This window comes from Pogoniulus pusillus, chromosome 39 (genome assembly GCF_015220805.1).
Source record: "Pogoniulus pusillus isolate bPogPus1 chromosome 39, bPogPus1.pri, whole genome shotgun sequence".
NCBI classification, from domain to species: domain Eukaryota; kingdom Metazoa; phylum Chordata; class Aves; order Piciformes; family Lybiidae; genus Pogoniulus; species Pogoniulus pusillus.
In genome coordinates, this window is record NC_087302.1 from 8,330,005 (window position 1) to 8,347,146 (window position 17,142).

The 17,142-nt window shown below is 60.5% G+C and overlaps 2 protein-coding genes across 14 annotated transcripts; one reads left to right on the top strand and one right to left on the bottom strand.

Annotated features, from left to right (window-relative positions):
• Positions 1-534: 534 nt before the first annotated feature.
• On the bottom strand, positions 535-12,723 carry NFYA (nuclear transcription factor Y subunit alpha). 12 transcript variants are annotated; one of them, XM_064173979.1, is made up of 10 exons: positions 12,631-12,723; positions 10,882-11,003; positions 9,342-9,428; positions 7,167-7,313; positions 5,747-5,878; positions 5,017-5,122; positions 3,895-4,061; positions 3,300-3,473; positions 2,507-2,608; positions 535-2,150 (listed from the first exon to the last, which is right to left on the bottom strand). In XM_064173979.1, the coding sequence occupies exons 2-10, from the start codon at positions 10,954-10,956 to the stop codon at positions 2,097-2,099; spliced, it is 1,044 nt and encodes a 347-aa protein (XP_064030049.1). In that variant the 5' UTR covers positions 10,957-11,003; positions 12,631-12,723; the 3' UTR covers positions 535-2,096. The 12 variants fall into 12 exon arrangements, with proteins under 12 accessions (XP_064030049.1, XP_064030054.1, XP_064030044.1 ...); XM_064173984.1 differs by having other exon boundaries at positions 10,882-11,074; positions 12,631-12,720; XM_064173974.1 differs by lacking the exon at positions 12,631-12,723 and adding an exon at positions 12,391-12,457 and having other exon boundaries at positions 9,342-9,425.
• A 249-nt stretch (positions 12,724-12,972) lies between these two features.
• OARD1 (O-acyl-ADP-ribose deacylase 1) lies at positions 12,973-16,637 on the top strand. 2 transcript variants are annotated; one of them, XM_064173747.1, is made up of 7 exons: positions 12,973-13,131; positions 13,363-13,430; positions 13,798-13,942; positions 14,065-14,123; positions 14,599-14,711; positions 15,435-15,538; positions 15,625-15,712. In XM_064173747.1, the coding sequence occupies exons 1-6, from the start codon at positions 13,056-13,058 to the stop codon at positions 15,493-15,495; spliced, it is 522 nt and encodes a 173-aa protein (XP_064029817.1). In that variant the 5' UTR covers positions 12,973-13,055; the 3' UTR covers positions 15,496-15,538; positions 15,625-15,712. The 2 variants fall into 2 exon arrangements, with proteins under 2 accessions (XP_064029817.1, XP_064029816.1); XM_064173746.1 differs by lacking the exon at positions 15,435-15,538 and having other exon boundaries at positions 12,983-13,131; positions 15,625-16,637.
• The last annotated feature ends 505 nt before the right edge of the window (positions 16,638-17,142 follow it).

The following is a 17,142-nucleotide window of genomic DNA, read 5'->3' on the forward strand; positions in this document are numbered from 1 at the left end:
CAGTGGACACAACCTGCAGCCCAGGCAGTTCCACCTCCACATGAAGAACAGCTGTGGTGTGAGGGTGCTGGAGGCCTGGAGCAGGCTGCCCAGAGAGGTTGTGCAGTCCCCTTCAACCTTTGAGGACCCATCTGGATGTGTTCCTGTGTCACCTTCTTAGCTGCTCCTGTGCTGCAGGGCAGTTGGTCATGGATCTCCAGAGGGCCCTTCCAGTCCTTCCCTTGCCTGCTCCTATGCCCACTCACCTCTCCTGTCTGGCCAAAGTCTTGCCTCTCCAAAAACCAAGCCCAAGTTCAGCTGCTGCTCTCCCTGCAGGAGGACTCTGGGTGTGACATTCTGTGCCAGAGACCTTCCTTCTTTCTCAGCCCAGCATAGGGATCCATTAGCCTGAGCTGGCTCCAGAGACAGGGCCAAGAGAAGAGTCCTCAATGGGATGAAGAAAGGTCCCCAGGAGGATGTGGTGGGAGAAGTGCTGAAGGCAGTGCAGGCTGTGCTCAGGGGAGTGGGGGCTGAGGAGCAGGGCCCTAGGCTGCAGCTGGTTCAGAAACCTTTATTAGCTGTACACAGTACTTACAGTGGCATCTGTTAAAGACCAAAATACACCTGAAAAAATGCAGCAGATAGAAAAGAATCAGAAACTTTGACCTCTGTACAGCCTCTGCCTTCCATCATCTCAGTGCCCCCCTCACCCACTCAGAGCTTTTCTTGTTCCCCCCCACCCCATTTATCATGCAAGGAGCCTTAAAGCCATTCAGGATCACTCGAGGACCATTCTCCACACCTCTCCAAGTGGGGCTTGCTGCTGCAGAGCTCTCTGGGTCAGCTGACCACAGTTCTCCACCAGCCTCTTTCATCCTCACCCACTCCCGATGGACTCCAGCAGCAGGTTTTGCTCTGGTGTAGCCCATCCAGAGTGAATTCTCAGAGCTTTGACCTTGAGGACATCTCCAACGTCACAAATTGGCTCAGGAAAAGGAAGAAGCTTCTGGTGAGGTGGTGGTGCCCTCAGCCTCCAACCTCAGCAGACTAAGTTGAGAAGCAAAGGAAAACCTGGAGAGCTGCTCCCAGGCTTCCACATCACCACTGAGACAGTACCCAGAAGACTTCCTCTGCAACACAGCCCCAGAGCTCTTCACACATCCTACAGCAAGGGACCAGACAAGCTGGGTATGAAGGGGACAAAAAAAACACCTCTCAAGTGCAGCTGTTTGTGCTCTGGAGCCAGGCCCTGCACTGGCAGCTCCGAAGGGAGAGTTCAAACAACAACAGCAAAAGAATCTGGAGGGGACTCGCTGCAGAGTCTTAATCCTTTCTCTACTGGCACTCACTTCCCTTCCAAAGCAACAGCTGCTGGCACTGAACAAGTCAAAGCCCACTCAGGGATTGCTTTTACTTATTAAATCCTAATTCATCTTCCTAATTAAATCCTTCTCCCCACCTCATCCCCTCCCACTTCTTGCCACAGCCACACAAGCTACCAAGCCTGGAATAACTCTGAAGTCTCTGCAGCACTGGCTCTGGAGGGCTGAGCCCTCCCCAGAGAGGGGCCTGCTGCTGCTGGATGTCGCAGGCTGGACTCAAGGAAGGACCCTCCAGCTCCTGCCAGTTCAGAGGTGTGGAGCAACAACAGGGCACAGGTGAGCTGAAGTCCAGAGGTGTAAGAAGGAGCAGGTGCCAAGACCAAGTCTCTGCCAGGCAAAGGGCTGCGGTGCAACCACCTCAGTGCTGGTTGCTGTCAGCTGGAGGATGTCTCTGTACAGAGGGGTTGGGACTCCAGGAGGTCTCTGCTGGCCCTGCTCCAGAATGCCAGGCCCTGCTGCTCTCTGAGGCACTGGCAGACTCTCACCCATGGCCAATCCTACTGCAGGAGATGATTAAAAGAGGAAGGAGAAGGCAATGAGCAGTCAGAGGCTGAAATCCTTGTGCTGGGCCAGAAGAGCAAACCAGGGAAGTGGTGAAGATTGTTTGAGTCACTGCAGTTCAGCTCTGCAGAGCAGGACAGCCTGGGGTGCTGATTGTCCCCCTGGGGCTCACTGGATGCACTGGAAAGGCAGGGCAGAAGGGAGGGGAATGCATCAGCTGCTGCTTGCTTCAGGTTAGGAGACTCTGATCATCTGTGTCATGGCTTCCTCATTGGCCTGGGTGGGATCCTGGGGATACAGAACACATCCCACAGTGTCACACAGCACACACCTCACAGGCAGCCCCACACCCTCCCCACCCCAACCACCACCTCAGAGCCACTCACACTCCCCCCACTGCCAGGAGGAGACAGAATCCCAGAGCTGTTTTGCCTGGGAAAGACTCAGGCTCAGTGGTGTGCAGTGACAGGGCAAGGGGCACAGACCACAGCATGGTTTGGGTCAGAAGGGCCCTCAGAGCTCAGCCAGTTGCAGCCCCCTGCTGTGGGCAGGGACAGCTCCCCCCAGGCTGCTCAAGGCCTCATCCGGCCTGGCCCTGAACACCTCTGGGTGCTGGGAGGGGCGGGGGGGGCAGCTCTGCTCACCTGCAGGTGGGGACTGTCCTTCTCCTTGGGCGAGAAGAAGCGTCCCCCCTCGCCGCGCTTCCGGGCCATGGCGTGGCGGTGCCGCGACTCGTGCAGGTACTTCTGCGGGGGGGAGCAGCAGTCAGAGCCCTGCCAGCCCTGCCAGCCCTGCCTCAGCAGGGCAAGTCCTGGCTGCTGAGGAGTCCCAGCCAGTGCCCACCCTCTGCCCACTGCAGAGCACCCTGTGGAGCCAGCGGGGCTGCGGCGAGGGCAGCCTGCCTGGGCTGCGGCTCCAGAGGGAATCCTGAGGCAGCCCTCAGAGCCCAGGCTCCAGCACAGGAGGCTCTCTGGGCCTTCAGAGTCACAGAATGGCAGAGCTCTTTCAGCTCATCCAGTCCAACTACTGTGTAGCTCTGCCAAGGCTGGAGCTGGGCCATGGCCCTCAGCACAGCTCTGTAGCTCTGAACCCGCTCCGGGGATGTGCATTCAGCCACCTCCCTCGAGCAGCCTGGGCCAGGCCTGGAGAACCCTCTCCAGGAAGAAGTTTCTTCTGCTGTCCAACCCCAACCTTCCATGGTGCAGCTTGAGGCCATCTCTTGTCCTCTCTCTTGTCCCTTGGGAGCAGAGCCCAATCCCCGCCCGGCTCCAGCCTCCTTTCAGGCAGTGGTAGAGAGTGAGAGGCCTCCCCTCAGCCCCAGGCTGCCACTCCTGTCACTGGTATTAAAGAGCCTGACCCCACGCTCAGGAAGCTGCAGAGGAGGTCTCCTCTCCCTCTCTCCAGCACCCTTCTGGCAGCTCCCAGCTGGGTTCTCACCCTTCTCTCTTTGGGGATCTTCCCCTCAGCCTCCAGCTTGGCCCGAGCCTGCCTCCTCTTGAGGATCCTGTGGTACTGCTTGGCATTGACATAGAGAGGCTCCTCCTCCAGCATCTCTGCCCCGGGCAGAGGGATCCTCTGGATAGCTGGCACCGACCCAGCTCCAGGGACCATCTGCAGGGAGATGTTAGTGCTGTTAGAACAAGAGGTCAACACACACTAAGGTGGGAGCTGTCTGGGGCTGTTCTGCACCCACTGCAAGCAGAAGCAGCAGTGAATTTGTTCTCCAGCTGCAGAACAGACTTAAACAGATCCATTTTTCCTGAGAATGGGCAAGCCCCCAGGCAACACAACCAAAGCCACTGGCCCTGTCCTGCCACTCCCAGCCCCTGTCCAAAGTCCCTCCCCAGCTCTCCTGCAGCCCCTTCAGGCACCGGAGGCTGCTCTGGGATCTCCCTGCAGCCTTCTCCTCCCCAGGCTGAAAAGCAAAATCCTTGTGCCCAGGATTAGTCCTGTTCCAACTCAGCCCAGGACAGCACAGCAAGGTGCAGGCCCCTGGGACCACCCAGCTGCCAGTGAGGAGCTCAGTACCCACCATGACCATGCCGCCCGAGTTGACAACGTTCCCAGCCACCGGCAGCGTCACTGTGACCGTTCCTTGCCCACTGCTGGTGGTGTTGGTGCTGGCTCCTGTTTGGACAATCTGTGCCCCAGCCAGGCTGGCTGCAGGGATGGTGATCATGCCTGTAACAGGGACTGTGACTTTAAGGAAACAAAGGAGGAAACAAAACCAAAGCAAAGCAAAAACGTGCACAGAGAGGGGGGAACAGCATTAGTCCCACTGCTGCCTGCAGCTCCCTCACCTCCCACAGCATGCAGGGAGAGTCCCAACAGCTTTGCAAAGCAGCAGCTCAGGAATCATCCAGGCTGGGAAAGGCCTTTGGATTACTCAGAACAAGCATTAACCCAACAGCACCATGCCCATTGCTGAGCCCTGGCCCTCAGAACCACATCTCCACGACTCTAACTCCTCCCCAGGGATGAGGATTCAAGCACTGCCCTGGGCAGCCTGTTCCAGGGCTTGACAATGCTTCAGGAGAGGAAACTGTTCCTCACGGGCAACCTAACTCTCCTCTGGGGCAACTTTGTCCTGTCCCTTGTTCCTCAGGAGCAGAGCCCAACCCCAGCTGGCTGCAGCCTCCTCTCAGGGAGCTGCCGAGAGCAGTGAGGTCTCCTCTCAGCCTCCTCTGCCCCAGACTGAACCCCCCCAGCTCCCACAGCTGCTCCTCCCCAGCCCTGCTCTCCAGACCCTTCCCCAGCTTTGGTGCCCTTCTCTGGACCTGCTCCAGCCTCTCCATGTCCTTCTTGGGAGTGAGGGACCCAAACCTGAGCTCATATTGGAGGTGTGGCCTCAGCAGTGCCATGCAGACCCTTCACTTGTGCCCCTCTGCCTGCCCAGTGATGCCAGTGCCAGGCACCAGCTCAGGCACTGAGCTGTAAAAGTAAACTTCACCACTTCTGCCCTGACAGCCCTCCAGAGGCCACTCCTCGCCTTCCTGGGCAGATCCCCCCCAGTCTGAACCCCTCTGCTTCCACCCCTCCCCCACACCACAGTGCTCACAGCACCACCAGACCTCAGCTCCCTCTTTTCCTCACCACCTCCAACCCCAGCCAAGAGCTCTGGCCTAGGCCCTGCCTGCTGCAGCACAGCTCCTACCTTGTTGCAGAATGGTCCCATCAGCATTGACTGGCTGATAGACTATGGTCTGGCCTTCAGCTGCTTGTGCCACCTGCTGCCCTTGAACTGCTATTTGCTGCTGGCTCTAAACAGAACAAAGAACACAGAACTTTACAAGTTGGTCCTCACTCCCCAGTGTCACAATTCCTGACCTAGACAGGAGGTGCTGAAGGTGTTTCAGGCTTTGCTTTCTCTTGCTTTGTTTCCAGCAGCAAGAGGCTGGAGCACAAAGCAGCTGAGTGCAGCTGAATGGCCCAGGGCACCTCCAACGCTTCCGTTCGCTCTGGCAGTGTCAGAACTAACACGAAGGGAACAAGTCCTAAGCTTCCTGTCTCACCTCACTGCCAGTAGGGGCACAGAATTACTCTGCTCAGGAACTTCATCTGGCTCCTGAAGCACCAAATTCAGCAGAAGAAGCCAGAGAAGGGGAATTAGCAGGACTTCAGCTGTCCAAATGTCAACAAATAAGGACAAAACCAACCACAGACCAAATACAGGAACACGACGGAGAGAAACATGCAAGCAGTTACCCTGCCCCAGTTAGCTGTGGAGCACTACCACATCAGCACATGGTCAGCTCTCATCATTAGCAGGAATTCCTCTTTGGGGGTTTCTGCCTCTTTTGTTTAACTTAACCACAGCTTAAGTCATTTGTCAAGTGTCTCTTCCTGCGTCTCTCAAGAAAAGCCTTTCATGCTGGTGCAGTTACCTGTGTCTGGCCAGCAGTAACTGCAGTCTGTGGCTGCTGTATAATGATCTGCTGGGTCTGGCCCTGCTGCCCCTGTACCTGCACAGCCTGCCCACCTTGAATCTGAATCTGACCTGGCTGGACCAACTGAATCTGTGGAAGAAAGAGTCAGAAAGGAACATTAACTATGCCTCTTGTTCCTCCCTCCTTGGCCTCAGCATTACCAAACCATCTCTGAGGATGACTTCCTCTCACACAGAGAGAAAGGGAAGCACTGATCCTTCTCTTGGATTGCTCCCTGGGACACAGGACTCACAAGCACACAAGCAGAGGAAGCCCAAGGTGCTGGGGGCACTGTGCCCCAGCAGCTCTCCACTGTGCCCCAGCAGCTCTCTGCTGCTCACACACAAAATGGGCAGAAGGAATCAATCATTCACACGAAATTCTTGCTCAGGTGGAAGGCAACAAATAGGACTCAGATTCAGGGCACCTGCAGGGCCTTCATCACCCAGCACAGCCCTGGGCACAGAGAAGAGTTAGCTTCAGATCTGCACCACCATGCAGCAGTTCTTAGATCTGGAACAGGGTTCAGTTTGTGCTTAAAAACCCAGGTCTGGACCTGGCTCCACCAACCAGTCTGGAGAGATCCTACCACAAATTAGTGCCCAAAACCAAAGGGCACCCCACAAGGGAGGGCAGCCCCCAGCAAGGGAGGGCAGCCCCCAGCAGCAGACTGGATTCCAGCAATAGACACTGTCCAGAAGCACTGAATAAACCTCTCCAAGCATCAACACCTCCTGGGCCTTCCTGGCCTGACTCCTAAATCAGTGCTGAACTTGGCTCCTGGCTCCCACTCTGCAGTCCCTGCCCTCTGCTCCAGCTCTCCCCCTTGCTCTGGAGGAGCACCTTTGGAGCAGCTCTTTACACCTCAGAGCTTTCCAAGAGAACTGCCTGCAGTGAGCCCCTGCTGCAGCTCCCAGAGGGAGGCTCCAGCTCACCTCCAGCCAGCCTGTGTTGGATATCTCCAGCACAGGAATTGTTCTCAAGAAGCTTTCTCAAATGCTTTTAAAAAAGGCAAGAGAGACAAATCCTGCTCCTGAGCCCTGCACTGGCAGGCAGCAGATCCCAACCCCACTGCAAGGGCCACTGGAAAGAAACCTTTTGAAAAGGACTCAACCAGAAAGTCCAAACCCAGCTCCAGCTCTGTCACAGAGTGCTGGGGGCTTGAAGCTCCAAGCTCTGCACACCCCCAGTGAAAACCAGTTCAAACTCGCAGAGAACTTCCACTGCCCCCTGCAGCTGCAGCTCCCTGCCAGGCCCAGAGCTGGACAACAGCAGCCTCTACCCAGGTCATGCCAAGAGAGCTGAGGCAAAGCTGCTCTCTGAGCAGGTGAGAACATCTCAGCTGCCTCCCCCCTCAGAAGGCTCAGGGTTAGCTCACCTGCTGCAGGCCCTGCGTGCCAGAGACTGGCACCTGCATGATGGTCTGGCCCTGGCCCCCAGGCACGGCCTGCACCATGATAGGCTGCCCAGTGGAGGTGATCAGTTGGCCCCCGCTGACCTGCACCATCAGAGGCTGCCCCTGCACCTGGGAAAGAGGAGAGAACACCAAGGAGGACAATGAAACACTCTGAGAGGTGCCCTCCACAGAGCCAGAGCCTGAAGTGGCTGCCAGGTGGCTAAGTGCTTCGCTCAGGCAGCTGAGCAGCAGCAGCACAACTCTTCAGTGGCCACAGCTGCTGCCCTGCTCTGCTGCTGCAGCCCCAGCAGGACTCCCAGGGCAGGCTGCACAGCACAGCTCTTTGCCCAGGCACAGCAACTGGCTTCATGCACAGCCCCAGAGCAAGGTCAGCCAAAGACACTTCACTACCCTCATGGCTACTGCTGAGCTTTAACTGGGGTTCCAAAGCTGCCCTGGCAGCTTCAACTCTCCAATGAGCTGCTCACAGCACTTCCACTTCCCCCAGGTCATGCTCCTGGGGAGGCTTTGCATGGTTAAGCAAAATCAGAAATGGAACAACACAAAATGAGGCTCAGGAAGGAAGAGTGGGGGAAAAAAATGAGCAGCAGCCACTTCTGGGCCCCACAAGGCTCAGGGTGGGGTTGGAAACCTGGCATAAGAGTCACAGAATGGGCTGGGGGGGACCCCCACAGACATCCAGTTCCAAGCCCTGCCTTGCTCTGCAAGTCCCCAGCAGGGACCAGCAGCAGGCTCAGGCACAGCACAGAGGTGAGCATGCTGGTGTCAGCCCCGGGGAAGCACAATCAGCAGCACAACATCCAGCAAGCAGAAGGAGAAATGACACAGTCCAGGGCTGTTGTTAATGGATTAGGGCAGGGCAAAAATGAAGGAGGAAGGAGGAGGACACAAAGTGACAGGCAGGAGGCCACAGGGGCCCAAGCAGCACAAGTCAGGCAGCTGGGAACTGGGAACATACAAAATGCTGTGTTCAGCTCTGCACCTGCCCAGGCCTCTTGGAGCTGCCCTCCTCTGCACCACTGAAAAGCAAACAACCCCAGAAAGGTGCAGTGGGCACTGCCCAGCTGCCAGGGCTAGCCAAGGGCTCAGCAACCCCTCCACAAGCCTCCTGCCTGAGCTGCTGTAATGGACTTTGCCAGCCTAAAAGCAGGCAGGGTGTGCAGCCACCCAGCTCCTCCTCCCCAGCTGTCAGCTACTTGCTGGCAGGATCCAACCTCCCTCCTCTGCTGCTCAGAGGTACATAAGAAGTTGGATCTCTCAGCCCCAGGGCAGACTGCACTGTCCCCAGCTGCCCTTCTGAAGCCCAAGTAAAGGTTTGACTCCTGCTCAGGGCTCAGCCAGTGAGGGCAGAACTGCTCACAGCTGGGCACACCTCCAATCTCCTGGAAGCAGCAGGGAGCTGGGGGCTGTGTCTCTTGTCTGCCCTTTCCTCATCCTGGTGCTTTGGGGTTTTCCCTTTTAAGCTTCATTTCAACCACTTTTCACTTTCAGAATTACAGCAGCAGGAGTTCATAGACTTCCAGAATGGTTCAGGCTGGAAGGGACCTCAGAGCTCATCTCCTCCAACCTCCTGCCGTGCCCAGGAACACCTCAGCCAGGCTCAGCTGCTCAAGGCCTCATCCAGCCTGGTCTTGGACACCCCCAGGCAGGAAGCAGCCACAGCCTGTGCCAGGCTCTCACCACCCTCACACTCCAGAACTTCTTCCTCAGCTCCACTCTCCCCTGCTCTGCCTCAGCTCCAAACCATTGCCCTTGGCCTGGCTCAGACTCCCTCAGTCAAAGTCTCTCTGCAGCCTTCCTGCAGGATCACTTCAGGCACTGGCAGCAGCTCTGAGGTCCCCCTGGATCCTTCTCTGCAGGCTGCACCCCCCCAGCCCCTCAGCCTGTCCCCACAGCAGAGCTGCTCCAGCCCTGGCATCATCTTTGTGGCCTCCTCTGGCCTCTGATGGTTGCAGCAGGGTTTCTGGCATGCACCTCAGACCCACGGGAAGCCCAAAGTCCTGCAGGTAGCAGAGAGGGCAGAGCCTACAGCCAAGAGCCCTTCTGCTCCCACTGGCAGCCCTGGGAACACAGCATTAGATATGTGGCCAGGGGGAGTCATGCAGTGCTCACGGACACGATCGGAGAGGTCACCACTACCTGGAGGGTTTGGACTTGCTGGCCTGAGGCCGATGCCACCTGGGCCTCAGTCTGCAGCTGGACAGCAGTGACACCTCCCTGCTGCTGGGAACAGGAACAGAACAGCTTGAAACATGGAAATGCACAGCTCTGACAAGAGACAACGACCCCGGGCTGGGGCAGGGGTGAGGATGCTGAGCAAACCTCAGAGTGGCATCGCTGGCACAGCCTCACGGTGCTGCCAGGCTGCAACCCTCCAGCCCTGCAAGAAGGTGAGGGTTGTCCTGCAGCAGTGGAAGCCTCAGCCTCACTGCCCTGCACTGCTGCCCTTCAGCTCCAGGGCTCCTCTCAGTGCCCAGGCCCCTTCCCTTGAAGGGCCTGCAGGCTTTTGTCAGGCCATCGAGTCCCTTCTGCAGAGAGCGGCACAGGAGACTACAGCCTCAGCTCCACCAGTGCCAGCCCTGACCAATGTCTTTCCACCACTGCCCCCAGGGACAGTCTTGAGGGGCTGCAAGACAAAGCAGCTGCTACCTTTGGCCTCTTAGTGAGTCCCAAAGTGACAAGAGCCAACTGTGTGAGAGCCTGGAGCGAAGCACATCTCTGCCCCAGGCCTGTGGTGGGGGGAGAGGTCTCAGCCCTGCCAGGCTTTGAGAGCTCTGCAAACCAAGCCAGGTTGAGACCTCCTCTTTACCCACAAAACGCCCCTCAACCAGGTCAGCTCTGGGCTCTGTCAGAGGCTGGGACTTCTGTTAACCCTTAGTACCTCGTTCTTAACACCAACCCAGTCCTGTGTGCACTGCACAGCTCAGTGCAGTGGGGGCAGCTGGGCTCTGCTGTCAGATGAGCTGAAGACAAAGCAAAGCCTCGCACTGAAGTCAGCCACTTGCACTGCAGCTCCTCTGGCCTGCAGCAGAGCTCACCTGGAGATGTGTTACTGTAGCTGAAGGGGGGAAGCTTAACCACACCTCAGACTTGCCAAGCCCTTTGCTCCCAGCCCTACTCAGCTAAACCTCCAGGACACGAAGCAGAAGCTTCTGGAATGGATGAATTCATCCAAAGCTGCACATCTGGCTGCAGTTCCTGTGCCTTGTGTCTGTTTTGACCCAGCTGCAGATGCAAAACAGAACATCCCAAGGAACATTTCTCTTCAGAAAGGCTCTGAGGGCCTGAACAAAGCCTGCTGCAGTTTGGGGAGGGAGAAATCTGCAGCTGACTGCTGCTGCTCTTCTGCTTCCTCCTTTTCCAGAGAGAATTTCTTGCTTCCCTCACCTAACTGCCAGAGAATTGATTGCTTCACATCATTCTCAGCCTGCAGGCTCCTGACTCCACAGGAATCTGCTACCTGCTCCCACCTGCAGTGTTAGCAGCTGAATTTTGCAGTGACAATGAAGCAGATACTAACTGTGCCTCAAAGGCAGCCTGCTCTGCCCACGGCCTGCTGGTGCCAGCCAGGCCGTGCCACGCAGCACCTTGCTGGCTCTGCACAACTCTGAGCTGCAGACAGAGATCTGGGGCCCAGGAGTGGCAACAGCAGCTCGCCCAGGAGCCCCTGGCATACCTGCTGCTGGATCTGCCCAGCCTGCACCACGATCTGCTCTGTGGAGCTGCTGCTGCTGGCTGTGTACTGCTCCATGGCTGCGCTCCCGGCACGGGCGATGGCACAGGGCTCAGCCTCTGGGTCTGGCAAGAGAGGGTGAAAAGGCAGCTGAGTGCTGTGCCAGGGCTTGGAGATCAGGAGGAGCTCACAGCAGCTGCAAAACAAACCAGCTGCTGAGGCCAGGATCACACAGGGGAGCTGCTGTTTAATCACCAACCTCCCCTCCCACGGTGTCACCTTGCTAGAGCTGGGTGAGGCTCAGCAGAGGCTGTCGTGGTGAGAGCACAAAACCTGGCACTGACCTCCCCAGAAGGGTGGCAGAGCCTGGAGCAGGCTGCCCACAGAGCCTGTGGGGGCATTCAAACCCCACCTGGCTGTGCTCCTGTGTGACCCTGCCCTCAGGGGGCTGCACTGGATGCTCTCTGGAGGTCACTTCCAACCCCTAAGGGCCTGTGATCATCTCCAGCCAGGCAAACCGCAGCTGTGAACTTGTTTCCCTTCCTGTTGTACCCCTCGGAGCTGCCCGCTGGGTACAGGCAGCTGCCTGCACTGCTCACCGCTAACCCCCGCGAAGCTCAGGTGTAAGAGCACAGACTGGAGCTGGGTGAAGGGCTCCAGGGCTGTGCTCCTCCCCACCGGGCTGCACTCAGAACGCCTCCAGCGTCCCAGCTCTGCGCACACACCTAGAGAGGGGCCTCAGGAGCTACACCGGCAGCAGCTCTCAGCAAACGAACTACCCTGAGCACACAACAGCCTGAGAAACCGGAGCCGGCTCCGGAGCATCCCGTTCAGCTGTGCTGCACTACCGAACTGGGCTGCCCGGGGCAGAGCCCGCAGCAGGCAGGGTTCCAGTGGCACCACCGAGAGGTCTCAGTCTCATCTCCTGCTGCCCAGCAGAGCAAAGCCTGCACCTCCCAGATTTGGTCTCCGAGCTCCTCCGCACGCTTCCAAGGCAGGGAGCGCACCCGGGGCTGCCCTTGCTGCCGGAGGGCTGGGGGCTGGCATCCTCCGTGCGCCCGGGCAGGGCCGGCCGTGCCCTGCCGCTCACGGCGCAGGCGGCCCCGGGCCCTTCGCTCGGGCCAAAGCGGCAACTTCGCCGCCCGGGGAGCAGGCGGCTGGCGACATTTGGCGTCCAGGGGCGGCTTAGGGAGGTGAGAGCGCAGCTCCGCTTCACCGGCAGCCCCGCGGAGGAGGAGGGAGCAGCAGCGACCCGCTCCAGGCGCACACTCGCCGGGGTCCCCCCACCTGCCCCGGGCACGGCGGGGAGAGGGGGAGGAGGAGGGGCGGCCCGGGCTGCCCGCGGCCCATCTGCCAGCGCTGCCGGCGGGAGGCCCTCCCGCTCCGCTCCCCCGCCCGGCCGGTGGAGGGCGGGGCCCGGCGGCTCCCGTCCAGGCGGCCCGCACGGGCCAGGCCTGTCGGCGCCGGGGGGGGGCCGGGCCCGCCGCACGCCTGTCTGCGCTGCGCCCGCACCTCCGGGACGCTGCGCCCGCCCCCGTGCTGGGCCCTCTGCTCCCGCAGGCCCCAGCGCCTCCGCTCCCGGTGCACCCCCCCGCATCCCCGGAGAGCCGGGCCCGGGCCGCGGCCCCTCGCCCTCCCCAGCGCCCGGCCGGCCCCGGCCCTGCGAGCGGCCTCCTGACTGGCCACTGTGCCCCGCCAATCCCGGCGCTGGGGCCGGCGCTCGGGGGCTCCATATTGGCTGCTGGCGCTCACCGTGCGGCGCGGCCCGGTCCGGTCCCGCTGATTGGCTCCGCCGCGGCCCCGACCCAATCAGCGCCGCCGCGCAAGATGGCGCCGCCCGGGCACAGGCGGGGCGGGGCGGGGGGCGGCGCATGCGCACTGCGGCCCCGCCCCGCCCGGCCCCGCCCCTCTCCGCGCCGCCAGGCCCCACCCACCCGCGGCCTCCTCCCCCGCGGCTACTGCGCCTGCGCCGTGGGCCGCGCGCGGCTGCCTCCGCCCGCAGTGCGCATGCGCCACTCGAGCCACACCCACTGCCTGCTCCCGCCCCCTCCCCGCCCGGCGCATGCGCGCTGCGGCGGGGGCTGGGCCGCGGAATGTTCTGGGCGGCTACCATCGAGGCGCAGCCTGCGGCTGCCTAGAGCGGCCGTGTCCGCCGCGGCGGGGGCAGGCCTGGGCCGATGCTGCTGCGGGCGGCGCTCGGGAGGCTCTGCGCGGCGCCGGCTCGCTGGAACCTTCTCCGCGGCGCGCCCGCGGGTGCGGCCTGCCGGGGGGTTCGCTGCCGGGACAGGGCGGGCTGGAAGGCCAGGGGGTGCCGGCGGTGACCCTGGGCCGGAGCTGTGGGGCTGGCGCCAGGCGCTCCGGAGCGGCCCCCCCGTGCTGCTCCCAGGGAGTCTTGTCCCAGCTGCCCCCGGATAGAGCAGGCTCAGCCTCCCTGCTGCCTGCCTTGGGCTCCTAATAACTGCTTTTTCTCTGTCGTCTCTGCAGCCCCAGGAGCCTTCGCCCCAGCGCAGGCTGCCATGGCCACGCACTTCCCCGGGCAGCAGGAGCAGAGAGTGCGTACACAGTGAGCTGCTGGGGCTGGGGGCTGCAGCCAGGCACTGCTGTGCCCGCGCAGCTGGGTGCCCTCTGTGTGCCAGCGAGGCAGGTCTTAGCCTGGGGCCGAGCGGCGCTGGCAGGCTGCAGCTGTGCGCTGCTCCTGCCGTGCTCTCCTTTGCACCGCTTTAAGCATTGCCTTTGCCAGGCTCCCTGCCGAGCTGTACCAGCTCTCAGGAGGTGCAGGGAGCTGTGGGTCGCCTGGGTCACGGCTGCCAGCTCGCTGCCTTCTGGGCTGCCTGCTGCTCCGTGGCGCTGGCTCCCAGGCGGAGCAGTGCCCCCAGCTGCGCTCAGCTTCCTTCCCCTTCCCCTGTCGGTGCTTTGCAGATCCGGTCGGTGAAGGGGGACCTGTTCTCCTGCCCGGCCACGGACGCCCTGGCGCACTGCATCAGCGAGGACTGCCGCATGGGCGCCGGCATCGCAGTGCTCTTCAAGAAGAAGTTCGGCGGCGTGCAGGAGCTGCTGGCGCAGCGTGAGTGCTGCGCTCGGTGGGGAGGGCGTGCGGCAGCCGCAGGGAGGAGCCGGAGTGCCGCAGGAGGAGTGTTCTGGGATGCGGTGGAGCTGGGAAAATCCCTTCTGGCTTCTCTCCTGCAGAGAAGAAGACAGGGGAGGTGGCAGTGCTGCGGAGGGAGGATCGCTACATCTACTACCTGGTGAGAGGGCTGGGGAAGAGTCACAGAGCTCAGCTTGGAAAGGACCTCAGGGCTCATCTGCTCCACTCTCCCCACCATGCCCAGGGACACCTCTCAGCCCGACTCTGCTGCCCAAGGCCTCATCCAGCCTGGCTGTGAACACTCCCAGGCAGGAGGCAGCCACAGCCTCCCTGGGCAGCCTGTGCCAGACTCTGACCACCTTGGGGGTGTTTTGGGAAGAGCTGTGAGGTGCCAGGGCAGTGCTGCTGAGGAGCTGCCAGGCTGCCTCCTGTGTTCCTCTCCAGACTTGCGGTGCACAGAGCCAGCTGCTGAGCTCTGCTGGGGGGCTCTGGCACAGTTCCTTTTCCCAGCCTCTCTCCCCCAGCAGCCAATCTCCAGTGTGCACTCTGGGAGGGCAGTGCAGAGTTGTGTGAAGAAGAAAGCAGTTTGTGGTGATCAGACCAAAGCACAGCTGAACTCTGACCTTTGTGTTTAGATCACAAAGAAGAAGGTTTCTCACAAGCCAACCTATGACAGCATGAGGCAGAGTTTGGAGGCCATGAAGGCTCACTGCCTGAATAATGGAGTCACTGACATCTCCATGCCCAGGTGAGAGCAGAGCTGCTGCAGGGCAGGAGCTGCAGTGCTCCTTAGAGACCCACAGGGTGGGGTGGGTTGGAGGAGACTTCAGAGCTCATCCAGCTCCAGCCTCCTGCCAGGGGCAGGGACACCTCCCTCCACCCAGGCTGCTCAAGGCCTCATCCAGCCTGGGCCTTGAACAGCTCCAGGCAGGAGGCAGCCATAGCCTCCCTGGGCAGCCTATGCCATGCTCTCTCCACCCTCACTGGAGAGACCTTCTTGAGATTTAAGATGCAGAGAGAAGTGCTTTGGCTTTAGTTCCAGTTCCCTGTGCTGGGAGCTGCTGAACTCCCCTGGCAGAAAGGGACTTGTGTAAGAATGCTGGAGAGAGAATCTGCTGCCATGAGAGAAGAGTTCACATATCCACTTCTGCTCCACTGACCGTGAGCAGAGTCTGGTGTGAGGGTGCTGGAGCCTGGAGCAGGCTGCCCAGAGAGGCTGTGGAGTCTCCTCTGCAGAGCCTCCAACCCCTCCTGGCCACTGTGCCCCTGGGCAAGCTGCTGTAGGTGCCCTGCTGGAGCAGGGGGTTGGGCTGGCTGAGCTCCAGGGGTCCCTTGCAGCCCAACCAGGCTGGGTTCTGGGGTTCCAGAAGTGCTCTGCTCAGTTGTGCCAGAAGGTTCCTCTCAGCCTGGTGTCCTCCAGGCTGGACACCTCCGGGTCCCTTAGCTGCTCCTCACCAGTCCTGTTCCTCAGACCCTTCACCACTTTTGTTGCCCATCTCTGGACCCTCTCCAGCACCGAAGTGTCCTGGTAGTGAGGAGCCCAAAGCTGCCCCAGTGTGGAAGGTGCTGCCCAGGGTGAGCTGGGTCAGTGCCACCAGAGGCGCTGGCTGCTGCTGCGTGCTCCAGCCAGGCTCTGACAGCTGCTTTGGTGTCTCCTCCAGGATCGGATGTGGCCTTGATGGCCTGGAGTGGAGCAAAGTCTCAGCAATCCTTGGGGAGGTGTTTGAGGACACAGATATCAACATCACAGTGTACAGCCTGTGAGAGAGGGCTGGGAGGGCCTCGTTCCCCTGCCTGCAGGAGGGAGGACCTGGGAAGGGCGAGGAGCAGGCTGAGCTCTGCACCTGAGTGCAGCTCCCCCCCGGCGGGGACGGCAGACCCCAGCCCTGCAGAGCAGCCTGCCTGGCTGCGGCGTGGCAGGAGCCTGCGGAGCGCTGCGGCAGCCTGAGGGCGCCCCCAGCCTGTCCCAGCAGGTGTCAGTGCTCCTCCGCCCCGCCGCTGCCCGCTCTGCCTGCTGCCGCTGCCTGCTGCTCGGCCCTGCCGCTCTGCTTGGCGCTGGCGATGCTGAGCTGCGGAGCCTGCAGCGCTGCGCTGCTCATCTCTGCCCTGCGGTTTGCTGCCTCTGCTCCTTACAGCACCCAAGTTGAGTTTCTGTCTTGTGGCCACGAACGCAGTGTCCTGTTGGGACTTTGCCTCCCTGGCACCCTGCTGCCAGCAGGAGGGCTGCTGTGCTGGCAGGGCACAGCTTGGCACACCTGTGGCCGTGTCCTGGGGCAGAGCTGGGCTGAGGGCATGCTGCAGGTGGCTGCAACACCTTGGGGAGCATTTCACAGCAGGGAGCTGGTGTGGTCTGGGAATGCAGTGGGGGTGAGCAAGGTGCTGGAAGCAGTCATGGGGGAGGATCCCAGGCTGGGTTTTCCCAGTTCTCTGTTGTGCTGTGTTTGTAGTTCAGCTGCAGGTTGATGTTTGATGTCACCAGCAGCAGAAGAGCTCAATGAGAGCTGCTCAGGTCCTTGAGCTGTGGAAGGTTGGCTCCACAGCTGGCAAACTCTCCCCTCCTCCTCATTCCCTTCCTGGTTTCTCCCACCCTGGCACCGAATCCTTTTGCCCTCCTCACACTGAGTGCCCAGAGAAGTGTTGCTGTGTTGGATAAAATAAAGGTTGGGACAGAAGAGGTGAGGAGTCTGTGGCCTGTTCCTGGGTGCTGCTCCCTGGCTGGCAGGAGGGAGGTGTTTGCTCTGTTGACATTGTGGGTTCCTCTCTGTTGTGGTTTCTTTGATCTGCAAATCCTCTTTGTGTCTTCAAGAGCTTCCCACTGCTGCTCTCCTTCCCATGGCCAACTTCTGGAGCCTTGGTGGGGAATTGCTGTAGCTAAATACACCACTGGAAAGAAAACTCAGCAAGACAGAAAGGAGCTTGGAGTGTTGAGCTTGGGAGGGAGGAGCTCTGAAAAAGGGTGCTGAGTGCTGAGCAGCTCCCCAGGAGCCAGCAGTGCCCTCCTGCAGGGCAGCAGGCAGCTGAGTGCTGGCTGCAGCCAGAGCAGTGTGGGCAGCAGGGCAGGAGTGTGCCCCTCGGCTCTGCACTGCTCAGACCTCACCTCCAGTCTTGCCCTCAGTTCTGCTGTCCCCAGCATGAGGACTCAGAGCTGCTGGAGAGAGGCCAGAGGAGGTCACAGAGAT